Genomic DNA, 21844 nt, shown 5'->3' with positions numbered 1-21844 from the left:
CAAGCGGGAACGGCTCGTGGTGATCGGTTTCGTCATTTTATTTTATCAAATGCCTGATCAGGATGTACTCTCGAGACCTTTAAATCCCCATCCAGCGTATCAAGCCACCATTGTTTTAGCCAGGTTTTTGGGTGCTTACCATTGCTTTCGATGTTCTAACCAATACTGGTTGTTGAATTCTCGTTAGCGTGAATTACGTGACCACACCATCGAAAACGCCTCTCTTGCCATTGTTCCACGATCGGTGCAAACCCATATCGATCGCGGATATTCTCATTTCAGACGTAATCAAAACGTGTCACGCCACCAGTGCAATGCAACATCTTCGTCCCCATTACCGCAAGACGCCGTTCATTGTCCTTTATAGTCGGCCAACACTCAGAACTATAGAGAGCGGCAGACGGACAACATTGCAGTAAATTTTAGATTTGGGACGTGCGCTGATAAGGCGATCACAAAGAACACCAGTTGGGGAATGCCACTTCATTCAGGTTGCATTAATGCGTGAAACAATTTCATTACGCAGTTCTCCATTGGCTGATAGCATTGACTCAAGATATTTAAATCGCTGAGTTCTGGTAATGGCAGTAACCTGCCCAGAACTGGGCGATTTCCATACCTCAATGCTATAAGCCAATGGACAACTACGTTAAGCTCCCGACATAGGGAAACACATACCTGAAGCGTCAAGCTTCCGGTTTCCCGACTTGTTTATTTTATTGGAATTACAAAAAAAAAAGTTTAAAATGTAGAAATTCCGTAGAACAAGGGTGCCAAAAGCAAAGCGTTAATATATAGTATATAGTCCTATATCACTTTACCACCATATCCTATTATTTGAATAACTATCGTATCATTGTGCAGAATGAACTGCCAAAACAATTTAAATTCATCTTATCCAAATTATGAGATTATATTTATTGAGACGTTTATAAGAATTAGCAAACGCGAACTCTTTCCAAGTCTATAGGGGAATAGGAATGCGTCATGACTACAAGAGCTTTTAAAGTTAACGAAAGGAGAAAACTCACAAAACTGCAATATTACAGAAACTAATCACAAAATACGTTATGGTAATATATATACCTATTAACATTTTGTACAAGATACAGAATGGGTTTTAAAAGTGACCCACCGATGCTCGAATTATGGTAGAATCACATTCAAAGAGAAATTTGATTCCTTTGGAAATACTCAAGTAAAATAAAAAACACCAGGGTACATGGACCCGAACAATTATTTTCATTATTATGTTCTAAGATGTTTCAAACTAAATATCAAAATTTATTTCCGTAGTATTTTGCCTTACCCCCCATTCGTGTAAATTTTTGTTATAACTATAAATGGTGTGTTAGCAAAAAGAAACATTCCAAGGAAACCAACATAATTTAATCTATTAAACATTTATAATATTCGTCGTGTATCTAAAAATTTGCTTATTTGTACAATATTCGAATATGAATCAACATTCATTTATATAATATAATAATTGTATGCATATATTGTCATTCGTTGTAAGTTAACAATTGTTCCTTCATTTTTACATGTTATTTAATGATCTGTTTAAAATATGTTTGTTGAATATTTCTCAAAGGGATATTGGTTGGTACTGACTCATTTTCGTTGAGGTAGTTCCTGGAAAATAAGAATTCGTGGTTGAATTGTTCATTCTAAGATGAAGTACGCCCCTAAACCAATGTTATTATTCGAATAATATTAATACAACCCAAACGTGTATTATGCATGTATCCCGAGAACATATTAAAAACGCATTCTGTTTTCTCGTATATATTAACAAATTTTATCTAGTCAAATTTTATGTAAGGTTTACTTAATTGCATTGATCTAACAGAAACCAGAGTGTTTCAGAAAGGGGAATATTTGAGATAATAATAAATGAAAACATCAAAGCATGTCAAGTGTTATTGGAGCAGCTTAAACGGTGAAATTATGTTAAAGGCAATTAACGAGTAACGAGTTACCAGTCGTTTTTATAGATGCTACTTGATCAGATTTTAGATATATCAATTATATTATTGTATCATGAAGTCAATATTGAATAAATGTATACGTAATTTAAATAACAATTCCCTATAACTATCTTAGATGTTGTGTTAAAATTTAGAGTGATTTTCCTTATTCTGTAAATTTTTTATTTTCTGTAATGATATGAGTGGTTATAGGAGATCCAGTCGATCATCCTGAGTGGCCGATAACGACCTAGAGAGCAGAGCTATCCCAAAAATCTAAACAAATTGGCTAAATTGACCGTGAAGGTCCGCCCACAAAGATTGAAGCTCCATCAAAGTCATAAAAATCATAAAAAAAAGAAAATAGAAAAGAAAATAAAAACAATGACTCACCCCAAGTCATCACTTCGAGCTCGGTTGGCGGCTGGTGTACAAAGTTCTAAAAACAAATTTTATAAGGAAAACGATTAAAAAAATTAATTTCATTTATATATAAATATTATTAGCAGGCGCTTAAACTCTTACGTAAACGATTACTCATATTATGTTAGAATCCACACGTTTCTCAGCTGTACACATTGGTTTTTTCCCTATTTGCGAAGGTCTTTCTGGGATTTATCCACAATTTTTTTGACACTCACGATCAATCCCGTCACAAAGTAAATCACTTCACCTTCGTCGGCTAGAATTTATTCCTAATACTTCCTACCAACTGTCAATTCTTCCTTCCTCTCCTTCTTTTCTCCCGTCTGGGCTGCTTCGCCTTCCTTCCTTTCTTTTCTCGCGCGCCCCGCGTCAACACTTTCTTCTTTTCTTTTCTCTAATCTCACTTGCTGCTCCTCTCCGGTGCTCCTCCAACCCTCCACCTTCTCCTTTTCTTTTTCCAGCCGCGCCAGCCTTTCTTCCTTTCTTCTCCTTAGTCTCACTTGCGGTTCTTCCCCGGTGCTCCTTTAACCTTCCAACTTCTCCGAACGCCAAATCGAAACTCCACGTTCTTTTTTCCTCGCGCACCGCTTCAGTTCCCGCTACATAGCCTTTCTCACTCGCTAGGCAACATTGCGGCAACATGTGCATGCGCCTGCGGATGCGGCAAATCATTCGCCTCTTGTCAAGATCAATTCCCTCGAATGCATTCAATTATGTGCAATCTGCGGCGAACATTAAGGCAATTGCACACTATTGAATGCATTGTTTAAGTAAATTAATTAAGAAAGAGCCGAATGAGATTCCGCTCCCGTCGCGCAGTCGCGGTCACTACATTTCTTTAGCAAACAATTGTTTCTCTCTGTCTTAAACTACGCCTATTTATAGGGTGACTTTTAAGTCTACTAATTACTATATAATTGTTTTCCATTTTTCCCATCCTTTCCGTTTTTTCCTCTATTTTTTATTACCTGCTGCATACCTTTTTTTACCAAGCTCGTTGCGCAGTTTCCTTCATCGTGATCATCGTGCTTCCCTTCTTTGATGATGTGTGTTTTCCGCACCAGCTTTATAATGTTCACATTGTCCATCGTTACGGTAAGTTCCCCTTCCACCATATGCCTTGCTACCATTGACTTCATGTTTCGAAGGTCGTCGCTTTTTCGTTTGGTGTATTCTCTCACCACTCTTACAACACAGCCCTCCGTAGCTCCTATAAGGGCGAAATGGAGATGAAGCATCAACAAATATCTTCACAACCACCTGAAGAACGTTATCATTGATACGGTCACAAAGATACTTGGCCCCAGCCACAAGAAAAGTCGGAACGACTGGTTTGACGATGAATGTAAGCTAGCTACGGAACGGAAGAATGGTGCATACCGAGTAATATTGCATTCTCAAAGAACGCGGGCACGCGTAAAGACTTATCACGAACTCCGTCGAGCGGAGAAGCGACTTCACAGACGAAAAAGGAAACCTGGAAGCACCAACAGATCTGTGAACTCGAAAAATACAGGAAGCAACCGCACCAGGCGCACAATTTTTACCAACAAGTCAGCAGGATGGGGCCTTATACACCCGATGCTCATCCTGCCGAGACCAAGAGGGAAATCTGATTTCCGACAGAATGGGCATATTGGAGCGATGGGTTAAGTACTTTGATGAACTATTGAATAACCAGAACATCGGCGAGTTGGAGGTCCCGCCAAGTAAAGACGACGGACAAATACTGCCTCCACCAAGTATAGAAGAAACAGTCCGTGCAATTCATTGGCTTAAAAATCATAAGTCGCCAGGAGCCGATAGAATTACAGCCGAATTAGTTAAATATGGAGGTGACTAAGTGGTTCATCAACTGATGCTCAAAGTATGGGAGAGCGAATCAATGCCTGACGACTGGCAAAGAGGCATTATCTGTCTCATACATAAAAACTTGGGATATCACACAGTGCAGCAATTATAGAGGTATCACGTTGCTGGGTACCATCTATGAGATATTCTCCTCTATCTTGCTAGGCCCGATAGCCCCATACGCCCAGAACATCATTGACCCATACCAAAGAGAATTCACTGCAGGCAACTCAGCAACAGATCGAATTTTCTCTCTGCGGCAAGCGATGGAAAAACTGTTGGAATATGGACATCAGTTGCGCCATCTCTTCGTCGACTTTAAAGCCGCCTATGACAGCATAGCCAGTGTAAAACTGTACAAGGGCATAAGAGACTTCGGTATCCCAACAAAATTGATAAGACTGACTAGGCTGACCCTGACCAATGTGCGAGGCCAGATAAAAGCAGCAGGATCACTCTCGAGACCATTCAACATCAACAACGGTCTACGACAAGGGGATGCCCTATCAAACGTCCTCTTCAACCTGGCCCTGGAGAAAGTGATCCGCGATGCCGATGGAAATGCGAGAGGAAACATCCTCCGCAAGTCCAGCCAACTACTGGCCTACGCTGACGATATTGACATCATAGGAAGAACAACCCGAAATGTACAGTCTACCTTCATCCAGATCGAGTAGGCGGCGATTGGCGCGAGATCTTGGGCTACACATTAATGAAGGCAATAAGAAGTACATGGTGGCAACGTCAGCGCCAAAACCAAAAGACCGAACAACACCGAATCGCACTGGTCAAACGAAAACAATTAAGATAGGAGATCGAAAATTTCTTCTATCTAGAGTCGAAAATCACAACCGATAACAGCTATGACGATGAAATCCGCGCACGGTTGTTAGCAGCCAACAGAGCCTATTTCAGCTTACAAAAACTGTTTCGCTCGGAACGTCTCACCATAGGATCAAAGCTCTTATTCTACAAAACTATGATCTTGCCAGTCCTCATGTATTCCTCGGAGACTTGAGTTCTTAGCGAAAAAAACTCCGAACTCTTGGCCGCGTTCGAGAGAAGAATCATCCGCAGAATTTTTGGCCCCCTACATGAGGATGGACGATTCCGTAGCCTGCATAACGATGAAATCTATGAGTGATACCACGACCGTCTGATTATGGATAAAATGCGGTTCAACAGGTTGCGGTGAGTGGGTCACTTAATCCGTATGGACGCGGTTGATCCAGCCCGGAGAAACACATTTTTTTTTTGAGAAACACATATTTTTATTTAATATCAAAAACTTGTACATAGTATTCTTAATCCTAAACAAGTGAACCTTAACAGTAGTTACTTAATCTAAGGTCTATACTAAATGTTGAAATGACGTGATGATGTTGATTGTTGTGTTAGCTGTATCTGCAAGAAACTGGAGGAAAACCTACAAAGAAAACCTCCATACTGTGGTAGTAGTAGTTGGGGATAGGGGAAAGAAAGAAGTGAAAGGTAAAGGGGAGATAGTAAGAAAAGGTGACAGAAAGAGGGTGAAGGTGAGAAAAGGGGGAGGGGGAGGGGTTTGTTATACGCGGTTCATGGTGGGTTTGGGCTTCACGTATTGTGAAGGAGAATAGGGGCCTGTGTACAGGGTGACTCTTCCTTCTTCATCGAACACGTCGCCGCGCTCCAGAAGATCAAGGATGAGTTGAGGGAACTTACTGTGACTTAAGAAATTGTCCTCGGGGCAAATGATGCCCATCGAAGATTTAACTAAGGGGTTTGTGTGATCTCTGCACTTGCGGAGGAAATTGATTGCATGGTTGACGAGGAAAGCGTCAATGCGGGGAATTTCGCACTCGTTATATAGAGTGGAATTCGAAATGTATTTTAATCGATCATCATTACGGTAGATTTGGCTGGCATGCCGGAGAAATCGTCTTTCCCTGAGGCGCAGTCGCTCCATCTGCGCTGGAGTCACACCAGAAAATGAAGCCGTATGAGATGATAGACCTTATGAGCTGTTTGTAGCACATAAGTTTTATTTTGGTTGGGGTTAGGCTCCTGTACAATAAAATTGGGCGCAGAGCGTAGAACGCCGAATTTACTTTGGCCAGGACCTTTGAGATGTGGGGAACGTTAGATAACCTTGAATTTATGACGACACCGAGGTATGTCATGTTATCAGTGTTTGGGATTGTGGAGCCGTTAACCCGGAGAGATAGGTTTTTAAACCTATGGAGTATGGGTTCGGTCAGTCGGAGGTGGCCTCGAAATACAATTGCCTGACACTTTTGGGGATTCAGCATGAGTTTCCATCTATTAAAATAGTGGAACAACTCGTCTAAGTATGAGTTGAGGCGAGATTCTCCCAAGGGGATGTTTTTAGTTGAGGAATAAATAATAAGATCGTCTGCGTATTGTAGGATCCGGATTGGTTGTGGGTGTGCTGGTGGTTTTGGGAGGTCCGCAGTGAAGAGTGAGAAAAGGGTGGCTGATAGGAACGACCCTTGTGGAATGCCTGCTGGGCATGAGAATGCCGAAGATGTGGCTTCAGGTATTGCTACTTTTGCCGAGCGATTTTCTAAGAAGCTCAGTATGAGCTTGCATAGATGAGGGTGAAAAGACAGAGAGTGGTAAAGCTTATGGACTAGTCCGTGCTGCCAGACAGAGTCGAAAGCCTAATTTAGATCGAGAAGGCAAGCAATTGTGGGAGTCTTGTTATTGAGTCCCGTAAGGATATCCGTTTTCAGGATGAGAAGGGCGTGCTCAGTTGAGTGAGCAGTGCGATTAGCGAACTGAAAGTCAGGTATCGCGTTAGAAGCGTCGATTTGTATGTCAATGAACGATTTGATGGTCCGTTCAAAGACTTTTGCTAGGGCCGGAAGGACCGAAATTGGCCGGTAGCTATTTGGTTGTAGCGGGTTCTCTTGCTTCTTTAAGATAGGGACTACGCGGGCGCATTTCCAGCTAGTTGGAAGTAAGATCCAGCCCGGAAAGTCTATAAGGGCAATATATATGGTATAAAATGAAGACGAGGCAGACCCTGCCTGACATGGAGCGATGGCGTAGGTCAGGACGCCAGACAGCTTTTAGGGATATCGAATTGGTGGACCTCGGCACAAAACCGAGATGTCTGGAGTTCCTTATTAAGACAGGTCTAGACCGGATACCGATTGTTGGGCCATTGATGATGATGATTCTTTGAAGAATTTCGATATTGGATGTTCGAAAGGAGTTCCAAAGTTGGACGCTATAAGTTCAGTCTCGCTTGGACTAGTGCAAAATTTTGAATCAATGCCAAGGAAAGAGTTTCACGTAGAACATCATAAATTCGAGATTAATTTTTTAAATATGAATGAGAAACGTTGCTCATTTCAACTTTAAATGCTTTTATGATTTCAAAATTAAACATCTCCAAAAGTAGGTATTATTATGGGTTCTAGACTTGCTAGCTTGCTAAAAGCAATAGGTCAACAAAAAAATACATGCTAATTGACAAAGACGAACTTCTTCTCTGGTTCTCGCGTAGGATCGCCACAGAAAAAGACCTGAAAAGCATTGATGATCATGATAAAACTAATTATAAAAATTTGTTTCATTTCACCTTGTTGTATTTACTTGATTTTGCCATTTTCTCACCAAACCAGCACAACAAATATTTTATTCATGTTTCGTAGAAAAGGTTATCATCTCCTGATACCAAAGCTTTCACAAATTCAAAAGAAAATAGCACAATTAACAGCGACAGCGCAACAATCTAGCCAACAAGATGACCGTTGAGCAAAACTATCTTTGCTAATAAGATTGTGTAAACGTACTCATCTCGTAGTAATCAATTGCTTTTCAAAGTCCCCGCATTACTGTCAAACAGTACAAGTTTCAGTTCAGCGCAATTGATATGCCAAATTGCCCGTCGACGTTTTGTGTAACCAAAAGTGGAGATATGAGGGCGAACTCGTCTTCCATCTAATTGTTACGTGTTTTTTTCGACGTCCGTACTGAGAATGTGAAGAGCCTGCATAAATTAAGTCCTTTGAGAATGTTCTGTTGAGCTCATCGCGGATTATCTGTTCGAAGAAGTGAAATGATTGTTCTGAATTCATCATTCGATCTGTGATCTTTTTTCAAATTTGCTTTTGACTCGCAGGGGGGATATTTAATTACAGTGTGAGTTTTTATGCGTTTTTTGTGCTTGTACGGTGAGTTTGACTTGTTTTGGTATAGCAGATTGCGGTCATTGCCTGCTTGTAAATTGGCAATAGGACGCAGAACGGGAGTTGTTCAGGAGCTTAAGGCTGCAGATGCGTGAACCCAATGAAGCAACAGGACTCAACTCGAGACCGCAATCCTGCGGATCGGACTAATAGGCCAAGCACGCTTTTGTCCGCGGACGAAAATGAGCAGGTCTTCTCTTTGCTGGGGCGGAAATGTCAGGTAAATGTACAAATTCAGTTATAAAACAATCAATCTAGTGACCTTAAAGCCGCACTGACAGCTTATTGGGACAGTGCTATCCAATCTTATCGGTCCCGCTGCATATTGAGTCACCTCTCTGGCATGATACATTGTATCGGAACGTGTCCAGTGTACTCTCACTTTTCTGCTTGGGCTGATAACATGAGAGAAAGCCAGGTTGTAGCCAATCCGAAGGTGAAAGACTAGGAACGTGTTGCACACTCGTAATTGCAGCTCCACAAATCAAATCTGTTCGATAATTGGCTCTATAAAAAAGAAATTGTGTTTCAGCGCGGTTTCGAGCACACTGGAAACCATTACAAAACAATAATTGCTGGCAACCGCTTACATCACATGAATGCGATATGGAGCGGGCGCTGATAGCCACTATTTTCGAAAAGTTAGAGCGGATTCATCATTCGTTATCGACATAAGATATTTACTGGGTTTCTTATCGAACAGATAAATTGTCGAGTTATCAACTCTATACTGAAAAGGAAGGCGATGTAGAGTGTTGACAGAGTAGCACATTCATTATCAGAGAATATACCAAATGTTCGCTGTTTAGGAATGCAGACAAAGAGTTGATAATGTGAATCACATTCTGCTGCACCCAAGTCACAAAAATATGCATTAAGTGGCACCTAGTGATTTTAATATTTTCTCCCATGGCTGCCGACGACAAGCTGATTGCTTATCTGCAAAGTGCTCCTCTATTTTTTGGGATCTCTTCTGTTCCAAATTTGAATGGCAACGGGTTAGCCATTGTTTCCGAGTCTGGCAAATAATATCAATGTGGATATAATGAGCAGTTTTGTCAAAGTTTGCACGATAGAACTGTGAATTAGACAGAATACCGAGTTGCATAATACGATGAAAGAATGAAGCCTGTTGGGAAGTCAACGTAGTGGGTTGAGTTATCCAAAAATTCTGAAAGTCCGCCAGTATCTAGTTCAACATAAATATCTGGTCAAAACGCGCTTGCCTGTTGACGCTATATAGGGTTGGCGAAGTATGTTGAGACCTTTAATCACTTGCCTTGGATAGTGAAAAAAGGGAAAAAAATTGCTGATAAAACTCGAAGGTACAGCCAAACGCTCATTAACCTCATGATTTATCGGAGGAATATCCACGACGAATCACAACCCCAATAATGCCTCAATTGGAAATGAGTCGCGATATATGGGGTTCCCAACGTGCCCCGGCTTCTCCACCCCTAACTATAGGATGACTTCTTCTTTTTCTTCAGCCTTTGTCCCGTTCACAAGCGGAGTCGGCTCGTCGTGATCGGTTTCGCCATGTGCTTCTCTCAATTGCTTGATCTGGATGCAATATCGAGGCTTTCAAATACACATTCAGCGTATCAAGCTATCATTGTTTCAGCCGGCCTTTTGGTCGTTTACCATCGACTTTGATGTTCAAACCAATCTTGACAAGTGAATTTTCGTTAGCGCGAATTACGTGACCATACCATCGAAGACACCTCTCTCGCAGTTTTTCCATGATTGGTGCAACCTCATATCGATCGAGGATTTTAGATTTGTGACGTTCGTTGATACGTCGTTCACAAAGAACACCAGTTGTGGAACGCTACTTCATCCAAGTTGCGTTAATGCGTGAAGCTATTTCATAACGAAGTTCTCCATTGGCAAATAGCGTTGACCCGAAGTATTTAAACCGCTCATTTCTGGACAGGTCACTTCCGCGGACAGTGATTGTGCCTGTTTCATCATTCAGATTCAATCTGAGATCATGGTGCATACATTTTTCCGGCACTGTGTTGTGTTGTGATAGAGCATACCAGATGAGTTCATGTGGCACATGGTCAAACGCTTTCTCCAGATCAAGAAATGCAATTAAGTAATGAGATTGATTTTATTGGCGCGCTTGTGGTAAACCTGCAACCTTCAAATTCCCTTCCCCTTCTCCGGCATCTTTCCCCTCTCCATTGATATATTCACCATCGCTCTAGCCTGTTTAGTTCGCCTGCTGTGTCGTGTTGAGTAGATGTGGAAAATGGAGAAACGAAATCTAGAGCAACGCGTCGCGATAAAATTTTGCACCAGATTGGGCGAAATAGCTTCGGAAACGTACGCTAAAATTGTAAAAGTGCATCATGCTAGTACTCTTAGTTGTGCCCAGGTGTTTCGATGGCATAAAGAGTTTAAAGAGAGGCGAAAACGCGAGGAAGACGAGGTGCGGAGTGGGAGACCAGTCGATTTTAGGACTGACGCGAATGCGCAGCGTGTGCGCGCCCTAATCCGTGAAGATCGGCGTTTAGCAGTTCGAATGTTGGCCTCAGAACTGGGTATGAACCGTGAAAAAGTTAGACAAATTTTAACAGGCGATTTCGAGATGAAAAAGTTGTGCGCGAATATGGTTCCAAAGAACCTTTCTGAGGAGCAAAAGCAACTTCGAATGACCGTCGCAGAAGACTGTTAAAACAAGTGGAAGACGGTCCCACGCTGCCTGATCGAGTTATTACAGGCGATGAGAGCTGGTTTTTCCAATACGACCCGACAACGACCCAGGTCAACGCAATTTCGTCGGTTTTTGGCTCGATTACCATCAACTTGGATTTTAATGTCAATTTAGCTAGTGAGTAATAAGTTCCTAACAATGATTAACATCAATGGCGTAACAACTGGTATCCTGTCTAGGCCTGCCTTAAAAAGGAACTGCAGACACCTCGGTTTTGCACCGAGATCCACCAATTCGATATCCCTAAAAGCTGTTTGGTGGCTCAACCTACTCCATTTCAGACAGGGTCTGCCTCGTCTTCTTTTTTTACCATAAATATTCCCCATGAGTAACCGCGCGTAATTTTACTACCAGGAAGAGAACAAGTTGTGGCTAGCGATTGAAAATATTATAAACATTAAATTTGTAATTATGTATTTTTTTTTTTACAATAAAAACAAACGTAACATGGTGCTGACATCAGAGATAAGCTTTAGGCATGATTAATTAGTTTCATTGAAAAAAACCTTAAACGAGTTTTTTTTAAACAAATTTTTATACGAAGTCAGAATTGAAGCTTAATAGGATTCAAAGAACCGCGTGTGCAGGTGCTACAGGGGCTCTGCAGTCCCGCCCGGCAGATGCTCTCAATGTACTCCTGCATCTCCTCCCCCTAGACCTCCACATCAAATATGTTGCAGCGTGCAGTGCCGTTAGACTACGTGAGTCCGGAAGTTGGGCAGCGAAGTCCTACGGCCACAGCAACATCCTAGATGAAATACCTCGAGAAATCTGGGCATCCCCCACGGACTATATCACACGCAAGCTGAACTTCACGAGAAACTTTGCTGTGGACCTTCCAACCAGGGCAAAGTGGAAGACCGGCGGCGTGTTGCAAGACTATGACACGGTATTCTTTACGGACGGATCAAAGATGGCCTATGGAGTCGGCGCGGGGGGTTTCTCGAATACACACGGTGTATCCAAGTCGTATGGTCTCCCAGGTTTCACCAGTGTATTCCAGGCGGAAGTACTGGCGATATTGGAAGTCTGTCGATGGCTGGAGCGTGATTCGAGCCCCAAGCGTAACATAGCCATTCTGACCGACAGCCAAGCGGCCATCAAGGCCTTGTACTCAACGACGACATCTTCCCGGCTGGTGGGGCACTGCAGAGACGCGCTCAACCATCTGGGCGGCACGCTCAAGGTCACTCTCCTCTGGGTTCCCGGGCATAGGAACATAGAGGGGAATAAGCGGGCTGACGGATTGGCCAGGCAAGGCTCTGCTCTTGGCAGTCCCTCGGCGAATACAGTCGGTGTTCCGCTGGCGGCTGTCGGGGGCCGAGTCTACTCGCACTACCTAGCAGCCGCGGGCCTGAGATGGCGAAGGCTTACAAGCTGTGCCAAGTCAAGGAGAATTTGGCCCGCTTATAACATAGCCCGATTACGAGAGCTCTGAAGATCCGACCCGACTGGACTCTGCTTCCCTGCTCCCATAACACCAGTCACGGTCTTAGGAGTTTGTGGCATCAAAACGGCGCACCAAAGCGCAAATTGGACTCCTCGGAGCGGCCACTGATAGCTACCTACCTACCCCAGAGTTGAGTTTAAGGCTTCCATGTCGGCGATTTGTCATTCTTGGTTTTTTCGGAATTTCGACCTCACAATTTTTTGTTGTAGTTCAAACCACAGTCCGGCTTAGTTCTTTAGACCTGAGACTAATGTTAATGTGTCTAGGCCTATATACGCGAAGAAAAAACTTGTTTGCACTGATGATGAAGGGAACAAGTGGTTCCCGAAATATCGGTATATGCAAGAATAAATACCCACACCAACGAAAAAGAAACAACAAGTTTTTATTATTTCAATTTCTTCCAGACCGATTTTAAGCGCCATCGACTCCAACATGGAGATTTGCATTCTTCGAGCCTCTAAAGTAGTATCTATTAACCTTACCGGTACCGGTAAATTTTAATTCACCAAGTCGACCGAGACTACCAACGAATATTATAAACTGAACACAGTCACCTACAGGGCAGCTAGTGCTCCATTTTTAGCAATTTAAATCTTACACAAGATGGCAGAGGATGAAGCACTCAATTATCCGAAGGCCTGCGACACAATAAAACAAGAGTTTTATGTGGACGAAGTATTCACAAGTGGTGATACTCTCCAAGAAGTCAACCAATTGCAATAAGACCTAATAAATGTGCTGAACACAGGAGCCTCTACTAGAAGCGATTTCGCCAGTAGACAGAGAAACACTGCTACTTTTAATTTGTTCGCTAACCGACAACATCAATGGATTAGGACCACATTGGAATTCTGCAAAGGACGCATTTACATTTAAAGTGTGTTTGCGAGCGACAAAGAGACAATTGCTATCAGAGACGTCTCAAGTATTTGATCCAATTGGATGGGTCCTATTGGCCTATTATTAAGTTCATCCATTTGGTTTGCAGTGCGATCTCTATGGGTTCGTCCCAGGCTGTTTTCCTTAACCATAATTGTTGCGTGATGATTTTCCCTATTACCAGGCATGGTTGACTTAATAATAGGGAAAATCATCATGCAACAATTATGGTTAAGGAAAATAGCCTCTGACGAGTCCATAGAGATCGAACTGCAAACCAAATGGATGAACTTAAAAAATCAACTAGAATTTTTACAGCACCTTTCGATACCACGATAGTTATGCTGTAGCAAAACCAATCTCATTAAAGTGCACGGTTTCTGTGACGCATCAGAATCAGCATATGCCGTCGTCTTGTACGCTCTTATACAACACTCGGATGGTACCACAACAATACGACTATTAACATCAAAAACAAAGGTGGCACCCTTGAAGATATTGTCCATTCCACGTTTGAAACTCTATGGAGCAGTTCTATTAACACAGCTAATGAAGGCAACCTTGGAAGCACATCGATGGCCACATGCCAAACGGTATTATTGGACCGATTCCACAGTTGTATTTCAATGCATTCAAAACCAACCTATAAAATGGAAAACCTTTGTGGCTAACCGTGTAAGTCAAATACAGGCTTGAGGAAGCCTCCCCCAAGATTTACTGTGAAATAAAATTTGGTGAGAAGGTCCAACATGGCTGCGAGAAGACTCCTCCAAATGGGCTAAAAATAAAGGCTCCGAAAACACAGCTGCAGTTGATCTAGAACGGCGATCTAACACTCTTGCATGTTTCACGACTTCAAAGGAATCTTGAAAGAACGACCTGATTGACAAGTTTTCTACTCTATCTGAACTAGTAGTAAATCAAATTCAAGACCAAATTTGGCTTGATATGCCGGATGGGGATTTAAAAGCTTCGCGATGGCATCCAGATCAGGCATTTGATTGAGCCAAATGGCGTCTAGCTTCTTGTTCAAATCTCCCGCTTCTCATCTCATCTTATCTCTGCGTTATTGCTGACTGTGTGTGTAAATTTACAGCGGTTCTCTTTCTACATCTCCGCTTGACGTTTTACCAGATCATCTTTCACGCGGCATTCGCTGTTTACGGTTTTCTCGTTCTCGTTTTCGTTTTCTTTCTTCTCATCCTGCTTTGTGCGGGCAATAAAACTAATCAAAATTAATCTTTCGTTTTGTTGTTGATATCATTTCGTTCTCACCCAACTGTGAGTTTGGTTGAATGTCGAAAGAAGTCCGGTCCCAGTATTTTCTAAGAACGCATTTTCAGACATTGTTTTTGAAGCGTTTCTCGAACACTTCTGGTTTCCCAACTTGTTTGTAATTGCTTTAGATGAATTTCTTCGCATTTGCTAATAATGTTGAACTCTAAGTATGGCATTTATGAAGTTGACTATCATCAGCCCAGTACTTTACAGATAAATTATGACTACTGACCCCATGCTTCGAAGAATATCCTTAAACCAGGTATTACATTTTTTAACCTTCTGCACTATTGTCCAAACTCTACTTTTCATAATCATCCACAATCATTCCCTTAAAATATTTATGATCCCCAAAGTTATTCTTGTTGACCACTTTTGAGCAGCACTGAAAATGGTCAATGCTGCCCTTTTCAAAAAGAAACAACGCAATTACGATACTTACCTGTTGTTTAATTATTCCAGACTATGTGTACAGCTGTTGCCCAGGTCTACCAGACCGAGGGCACGTCCCATTCTATTTGGAAAAAGAAACATACTGGCGCACTCTGTTTTGTTCGGGACTCATCGAAACGCTCCTATTTTATGCGAATGTACTGCCTTTTAAAAAATGAACTTGTATGGGAACATGAAATCTATGACTCCGTCAATATAACAAAAGCCAGACCATACCTTTTGACTTTCGAGGGACAGGTAAATTGTTGAAATTATAATATCTATTCCCTTGAATAATATGTGTTTGTCAAGGATGGCAACGTTGGGCTCAATTTCGCATCGGAAGGGGAGTGCGACTCCTACTACAAAATCGCCGTCACAATGGAAGAGCGCAGCCGTAAACGACAAGGTAAGATACTACTAATATGCAAACTATTGCTTTGCTCTAGAAAAATGTTTATGTTCATTAGAACGTCGGGTTCGGTCACGCGGACAAGCAGCTGCTCCTTCGACCGCTCAGCCGGTTGAGACGGAAGAGCAAACGAAAGTAACATTACGAAATCATCCACAAATATCGTCTGTTAGTATCACACCTAGTGCCAATACGTCGCCTTTGAAACCACTTGGAAACTTAGATAAAAAATCTAAAAAACGAGGAAGAAAATTTACAAAATCGGATATTAGTAATCCAACAAATTTCATCCATGTCAGTCATGTAGGTTGGAACGCTCAAAAAGGATTCGATATGGTCGGGAGCGAAGATGATGAAATGTTGAAAAACTTCTTCACAAAAGCTGGGGTTTCCGATAAAGAGGTGAATAGATATTTTAACGATGCAAATCGAGTATTCTTAAAAACTGTTTTTGGATCTATAGTTAAAGGATAGAGCAACAAGAGATTTCATTTATGACTTTGTCAAGAATCATGACGTGTTGGCTTCAGTTAAATCAGAACGAGTAGAAAAATCGAGGGCGCCTGCTCCGCCACCGGTTCCAACAAGACATCCAGCTCAGCAGACAACACAAAATGGTTCGCAGCGATCCGCTCCGCCACCACCACCTGCTAGGCAACCTCCACCGCCTCTTCCAACGACTACTCCCCCCACGCGCGGTCCACCTCCAAGTCGACCACCTCCTATTAGCGGAAGTAATCCCTCTTTCGCTTCTCCAGCTTCTGTGGTAAGTTCAAATATTAAATTTATTATACTTGGAAAATTGATTACTACTTTATTCCATAGCCTCCTCCACCACCTCCACCGCCACCAGCGCCCCAGCTTGCAGTTGTTCCACCTCCACCTGCTATGCCACAGAAGCCTCTAACCGATGATTCCGGCTCTAGCTCTTTGCCAGTGCTCAGCCCGAATGATCCCCGTAATGCTCTAATGGAAAGCATACGGAAAGGAACTACACTGAAGGTTAGTTTTATAAGAAAAGAAAGGTTAAATTCGAAGCAATACTATTTAATTTTTTGTCTTAAACTCCATAGAAAGTTGATCAAAGTGCGCTTAGCACAGGTAGTGGTGACTCTCGTAGTGATTTGATGTCTGAAATACGTCAAGGAATTGAACTTAGACCAGTGGAAAGTCGTGAATTGCCACCGGCATCAAACAGAAGTAGTGAAAATAGTGGAACAGATGCTTTAGCCGATGCCTTAAGACGTGCCCTGCAAGACCGCGGTCGTGCAATTCATTCATCAGATGATGATTCCGACGAGAGTTCCGACAACGACGGTGAATGGGAAGACTAAATAGCTTAAGGATAACTACAGGACTTCGAGTTTGCGGCAAATCGTGCTCGAATGATTAGAAGTAGAGTAAAACTTCTTTGTCATTAGAGCCAAAGTAAGGAAATTTAATGCTTTCGTTTATTGTTTGGCGCGCCATTATCAATGAATGGGACGTAAAGTAATGTATAACGAAAGAATATTACTCGATGCACGATAAGCCTTAAAGTCAACGATATTCATAACCTTTTTTTATTACTATCCCTTTTATTACTTTACGTTGTTCAAGATGCGACAATATTTGATAGCGAGAAAATTAAAATTAATTCAATACAATTACTAAAATTTATTAAAACCGGTTCAAATCAACTGATGCTTCTAGTTATATTAAAATGCATTTAAAAGTTGAGTTTGTTAGGTGGAAAGTGTGGGATATATTATGGACGTTATAGACAAATTAAGTAATGGATAAAGACGTATTCAATTATACATAGGACTAATATGATAATAGTTTATTTATTTATGGAAAGAACAATTGTAATTGCTCATGTATACTAGCTGTATATTATTTAAACTATGTATGTATACATACGTGCGTTAAAACAAATAAACATAGTAAAAGGCAAATGTCATATATTTTTAGTTCAGCTTCCGGAGAAAACAAGTAAATGCGTTTTATAATTCTCTCAGAAAAGAGTAATGTAATGATTCATTAAAACGGGGCACCTGAACAAATTGGAGATTGAAAACGTGATAGATAAACTTTGGTAATATTTATTTAAACCACAATAGCAATTTAGCAATAAACACAAAAATTTAACTTTTCAATAAGATTTCTGAATTTGTATTCCAAATTGGATCTTTGCACCGATGTGATGTTTACGCCGCCGCGGTTAGAAACAGAAGAGACCGGCTTATTTCCATGCGGTCCTTACTGTCCCAACCAACGGCATTTTTCCACCGCTAATTCTCCACTCCCCCGGTGCGTTCCGAAAATGAGCGAGTGGAGAGTTCCGCGCCATCTACCCGTCCGCATCCGCAACATTCGAAATAAATTTCGAATGCTGCCGATCTTGCCGCGCCACTTCACTCCGCCCCCAGACGAAACCTAGGGGGTTTCGGCGACGGATCCCGGAACTTCGTTCGCCGTTAATCCACAAAGCGGACACGACGCTGCTTCGGGGCGCACACGGGTTTCAGCCTGGACAAAGAGACCGCCTTTTTGTGACCACCGATCTCGAGCTGGAAGAAATGTTCTCCCCTCTCGAGAACGCGGTATGGGCCCTCATATGGAGGCTGCAGCGGCTTCCGGACGGCATCCGTCCTGATCAGCACGTGCGTGCATTTGTCCAGTTCCTTGGGCGAACAAGCAGCTATGGACGCGTGTCGAGTGGGTGGTGGCGCTTTGATGCGTCGGAGATTGTCCCTCAGCAGACGCACCAACCCCGACTCCGTGAGACCCGATCTCTTGTCGAAGACCGGATCGCTTGGGAGTCTTGGGTTCTCCCCGTATACCAGCTCCGCGGGGCTAGCAGCAAATTCCTCTCGGCGGGTTGTACGAAGGCCGAGTAGGACGAGAGGCAAGACTTGAGTCCAGGACGGGTCGTCGCGTGCCATAATGGCGGCTTTCAGTGTCCGGTGCCAACGTTCCAGCATCCCATTGGATTGCGGGTGGTATGCCGTAGTCCGCTGGCGTTTAAAACCCAGGAGTTTGCCTAACTCCGAGAAAAGGGTGGATTCAAATTGCATTCCTTGGTCAGTGATGACCACTGCAGGGACGCCAAAGCGAGGTATCCACTCTCGGCAGAGGGCTTCGGCACAAGATTGCGCCGTAATGTCTTTCAGAGGTATTGCCTCAGGCCCCCGCGTGAACCTGTCGATGATTGTGAGGCAATACTTGTAGCCGTGCGAGTCTCGCAAAGGCCCTATTATGTCGAGGTGTATCGTGTGGAAACGCTTGGTAGTGCGGGGGAATGAGCCCACTTCTTTCCTTACATGCCTGGAGACTTTACACTTCTGGCATGCGATGCACTCTCTGGCCCAGGAATTGACATCCTTATTCATAGAGGGTCAGAAGTATTTCTCGGTGACTTGCCGATTTGTTGTCCTGATGCCTAGATGCGCTAAGTCGTGAACTGCGTGGAACACTTCCTTGCGAAAGGAGGCCGGAATGTATGGCCGAGGTCCCTTTTCTGAGTCTTCGCAGCAGAGAGAGAGGTTTGAGCCGAAGATGTGCAACTCCCGAAATTTGTATTTGGAGTTGGATTTGAGGCTCTAAAGTGCTGCGTCATCCTCCTGCGCCTTGGCAATAGCCGAGAAATCGAGTGAGGCGGGGATGTTAACCTCGGAGACACGAGACAAAGCGTCAGCAACTATGTTGTCCTTGCCGGACACGTGTTGGATGTCTGACGTAAACTGGCTTATAAAGCTCAGATGTCGAAGCTGACGGGGGGACGCTTTGTCGGGCTTCTGTTTCAAAGCATACGTGAGAGGCTTATGGTCCGTGAACACTGTGAACGGCCTGCCTTCTAGGGAGAAACGTGAGAGGCTTATGGTCCGTGAACACTGTGAACGGCCTGCCTTCTAGGGAGAAACGGAAGTATTTGATGGACAAGTACGCGGCGAGCAGTTCGCGATCGTAGGTACTGTAGTTCCGTTGAGCGGGAGTCAACTGTTTCGAGAAGAAGCTCAACGGCTGCCAAACTTGATCCACCTTTTGGTGAAGGGCAGCACCTACTGCGATGTCAGAGGCATCAACAAAAACGGCTAGGGGTGCATCTTGCTGAGGAAATGCCAAAAGTGTAGCATCGGCCAGTTGCTGTCGGGATTTATTGAACGCGCGGACAGCCTCTTCAGACCACACAATTTCTCGTGTGTCTTCTGTTTTGGGGCCAGACAAGTACGCGTTCAAAACGGACTGGTGATGGGCGGCCTTGGGCAGGAAGCGACGGTAAAAGTTTAGCATGCCCAAGAACCTCCTCAACTCCCTCACTGTTTTTGGACGCGGGAAGCTTGTGCTTGCTTGCACCTTGTCTGGGTCGGGCTGTATTCCTTCAGAGGAAATGGACTGGCCGAGGAATCTCACCTGTTGTTGAAGGAATTTGCATTTCTCAACGTTTAGGACTAAACCGGCCTCAAGGAGACGTTGAAAAATGCACTCGAGATGGACTAAGTGCTCAGACTCAGTGGAAGAAGCGACCAAAACATCATCCAAATAGACGAAACAGAAATCGAGGTTTCGCAGGACTGAGTGAATGAACCTTTGAAAGGTTTGCGCCGCATTGCACAATCCGAAAGTCATTCGGGTGAACTCGAAGAGTCCAAAGGGTGTGCATATTGCCGTCTTTGGAATGTCTTCAGGAGCTACTGGGATTTGGTGTTATGCCTTGGCTAAGTCCAAGGTCGAAAAGATGCGGCAATTCGCGAGGTGATGCGCAAAGTCGTGGATGAGTGGAATCGGATATCGGTCAGGAACAGTCTGTGCGTTTAGCCTTCTGTAATCCCCACAGGGACGCCATTCGCCATTTGGCTTAGGGACCATATGTAAAGGGGAAGACCAACAGCTGTTTGAGGGCCTGCAGATACCCTGTTGAACAAGTTGTTCAAATTTTTTCCGCGCGATAGCCAGTTTCTGGGGTGGTAGAGGACGCACCTTCGAGAAAATCGGGGAACCAGTAGTATTTATGTGGTGCTGCACATTGCCCTTCACTGGTTTCGAGAGACTACACTCATGTGGGAAGAACCGAAACCTCCGCACCCGTGTCGACGAGGTAGTTGCGCCTGCTGAGGGGGTCGAAAATAGTTAGGCAACGTGGCGCTGCGCTCTGGGTGGCCGTCGCCAAGACCCCCCGCGGACCTATTTTTTTGCGGTAGGCGCGAATTTACAAGGTAGCGTACATCTTGTCGCTTTATCACCGAATCTCAGATGGTACCAGCAAATACCTTTGTCCGCAGGCTGTCTTGACGACCTGCTACCCGAACGCCCTTTTCGTGTGGCAGACCGTGAGCGAGCTCGCGATCTGGCACTCGAACGCTGAGCGTCCAACGTCGCCCCCATCTCGGCCACGCTGGCCGTTAAAGCCGCTATCTCGCGCCGTAAGTCGCTCACCTCATCCGACTGTGGTTGAACGGCCGCTATGGTTGGGCGAACGTACACCTCCTGTACCTGGTCGGCCGTCGCTGCCAGTTCCTCCAAGGAACCGGAGACGCAGGCTGGGAGCCGACGCAGCCAGAGCGACTTGATCAGATCGTCGCCGATCTTGCTCCCACCCAATTGCCTCATTTCGCGAAGCAATTGGCTGGGAGTTTGATCACCCAACGTTAAACCCGCCAGCAAGTGCTCTAATTTTGCCGACTCGCTTGCCGACAGGCGCCTGATCAACTCACACTTGAGCTGAGTGTATGATGCCGACTTCACTACGTCCGACACCATAAGAATGGACTCTTCGTCCAGGCCGACCACCGCGTAGTTGAAGCGGGTCGCGTCCGATGTGATGCCGGACATTTGGAACTGCACTTCCAAATGCACGAACCACAGCTCGGGGTTCTGCCGCCAAAACGGAGGAACGCGTACGGCGAGGGCGGTCACTTGTGGGTCCTGCCGCGTCTTTGCTGTCAAACGACATCTTGTTTAACGAAAAGTACGAGTTTGTAACGCAGACGCGGTGAATTTTACTCCGACACGGCAGGCCGCACCCACAAATGCACGCACGAACAGAGAAAATTACGACCGAAGCGGACGCACTCCAGCGCTGACCGAAAACACCACCAAGGAAATGGAGAACCCGCGATGTAAAACACCTAACGCCGTCTCTTGCAGCGATTTTCAATTATTATTATAACTTTTAATAATATAATTATGATAACAATTAGTGCGAATATTTCAAAACTAATGATAACAATTAAATTTGATGAT

General features: G+C 43.8%; 1 protein-coding gene and 1 long non-coding RNA gene across 3 annotated transcripts; one reads left to right on the top strand and one right to left on the bottom strand.

The window, feature by feature from the left end:
- Positions 1 to 7566: 7566 nt before the first annotated feature.
- On the bottom strand, positions 7567 to 8049 carry LOC119657432. The gene is made up of 2 exons (XR_005250136.1): positions 7834 to 8049; positions 7567 to 7777 (listed from the first exon to the last, which is right to left on the bottom strand). It is a non-coding gene; the product is annotated as an uncharacterized LOC119657432 (long non-coding RNA).
- A 69-nt stretch (positions 8050 to 8118) lies between these two features.
- Positions 8119 to 17562, top strand: LOC119657431 (neural Wiskott-Aldrich syndrome protein). Of its 2 annotated transcripts, none has more exons than XM_038064334.1 (8): positions 8119 to 8396; positions 8457 to 8663; positions 15238 to 15465; positions 15520 to 15616; positions 15678 to 16021; positions 16083 to 16385; positions 16445 to 16621; positions 16693 to 17562. In XM_038064334.1, exons 2-8 carry the CDS (start codon positions 8544 to 8546, stop codon positions 16951 to 16953), a joined length of 1530 nt encoding a protein of 509 aa, XP_037920262.1. In that variant the 5' UTR covers positions 8119 to 8396; positions 8457 to 8543; the 3' UTR covers positions 16954 to 17562. The 2 variants fall into 2 exon arrangements, with proteins under 2 accessions (XP_037920262.1, XP_037920263.1); XM_038064335.1 differs by having other exon boundaries at positions 8454 to 8663.
- Positions 17563 to 21844: the final 4282 nt, after the last annotated feature.

This window comes from Hermetia illucens, chromosome 5 (assembly GCF_905115235.1).
Source record: "Hermetia illucens chromosome 5, iHerIll2.2.curated.20191125, whole genome shotgun sequence".
NCBI lineage: Eukaryota > Metazoa > Arthropoda > Insecta > Diptera > Stratiomyidae > Hermetia > Hermetia illucens.
This window is presented reverse-complemented; position numbering and strand designations above follow the sequence as displayed.

What these genes read in the sequence shown, in the direction of transcription:
- LOC119657431 (XM_038064334.1), top strand. Translation starts at nt 8,544, where the DNA reads ATGAAGCAACAGGACTCAACTCGAGACCGCAATCCTGCGGATCGGACT. An exon ending in TCGCTTCTCCAGCTTCTGTG is followed by an intron (nt 16,386 to 16,444) that starts GTAAGTTCAAAT and finishes TTTATTCCATAG; the next exon opens with CCTCCTCCACCACCTCCACC. An exon ending in GGAAAGGAACTACACTGAAG is followed by an intron (nt 16,622 to 16,692) that starts GTTAGTTTTATA and finishes TAAACTCCATAG; the next exon opens with AAAGTTGATCAAAGTGCGCT.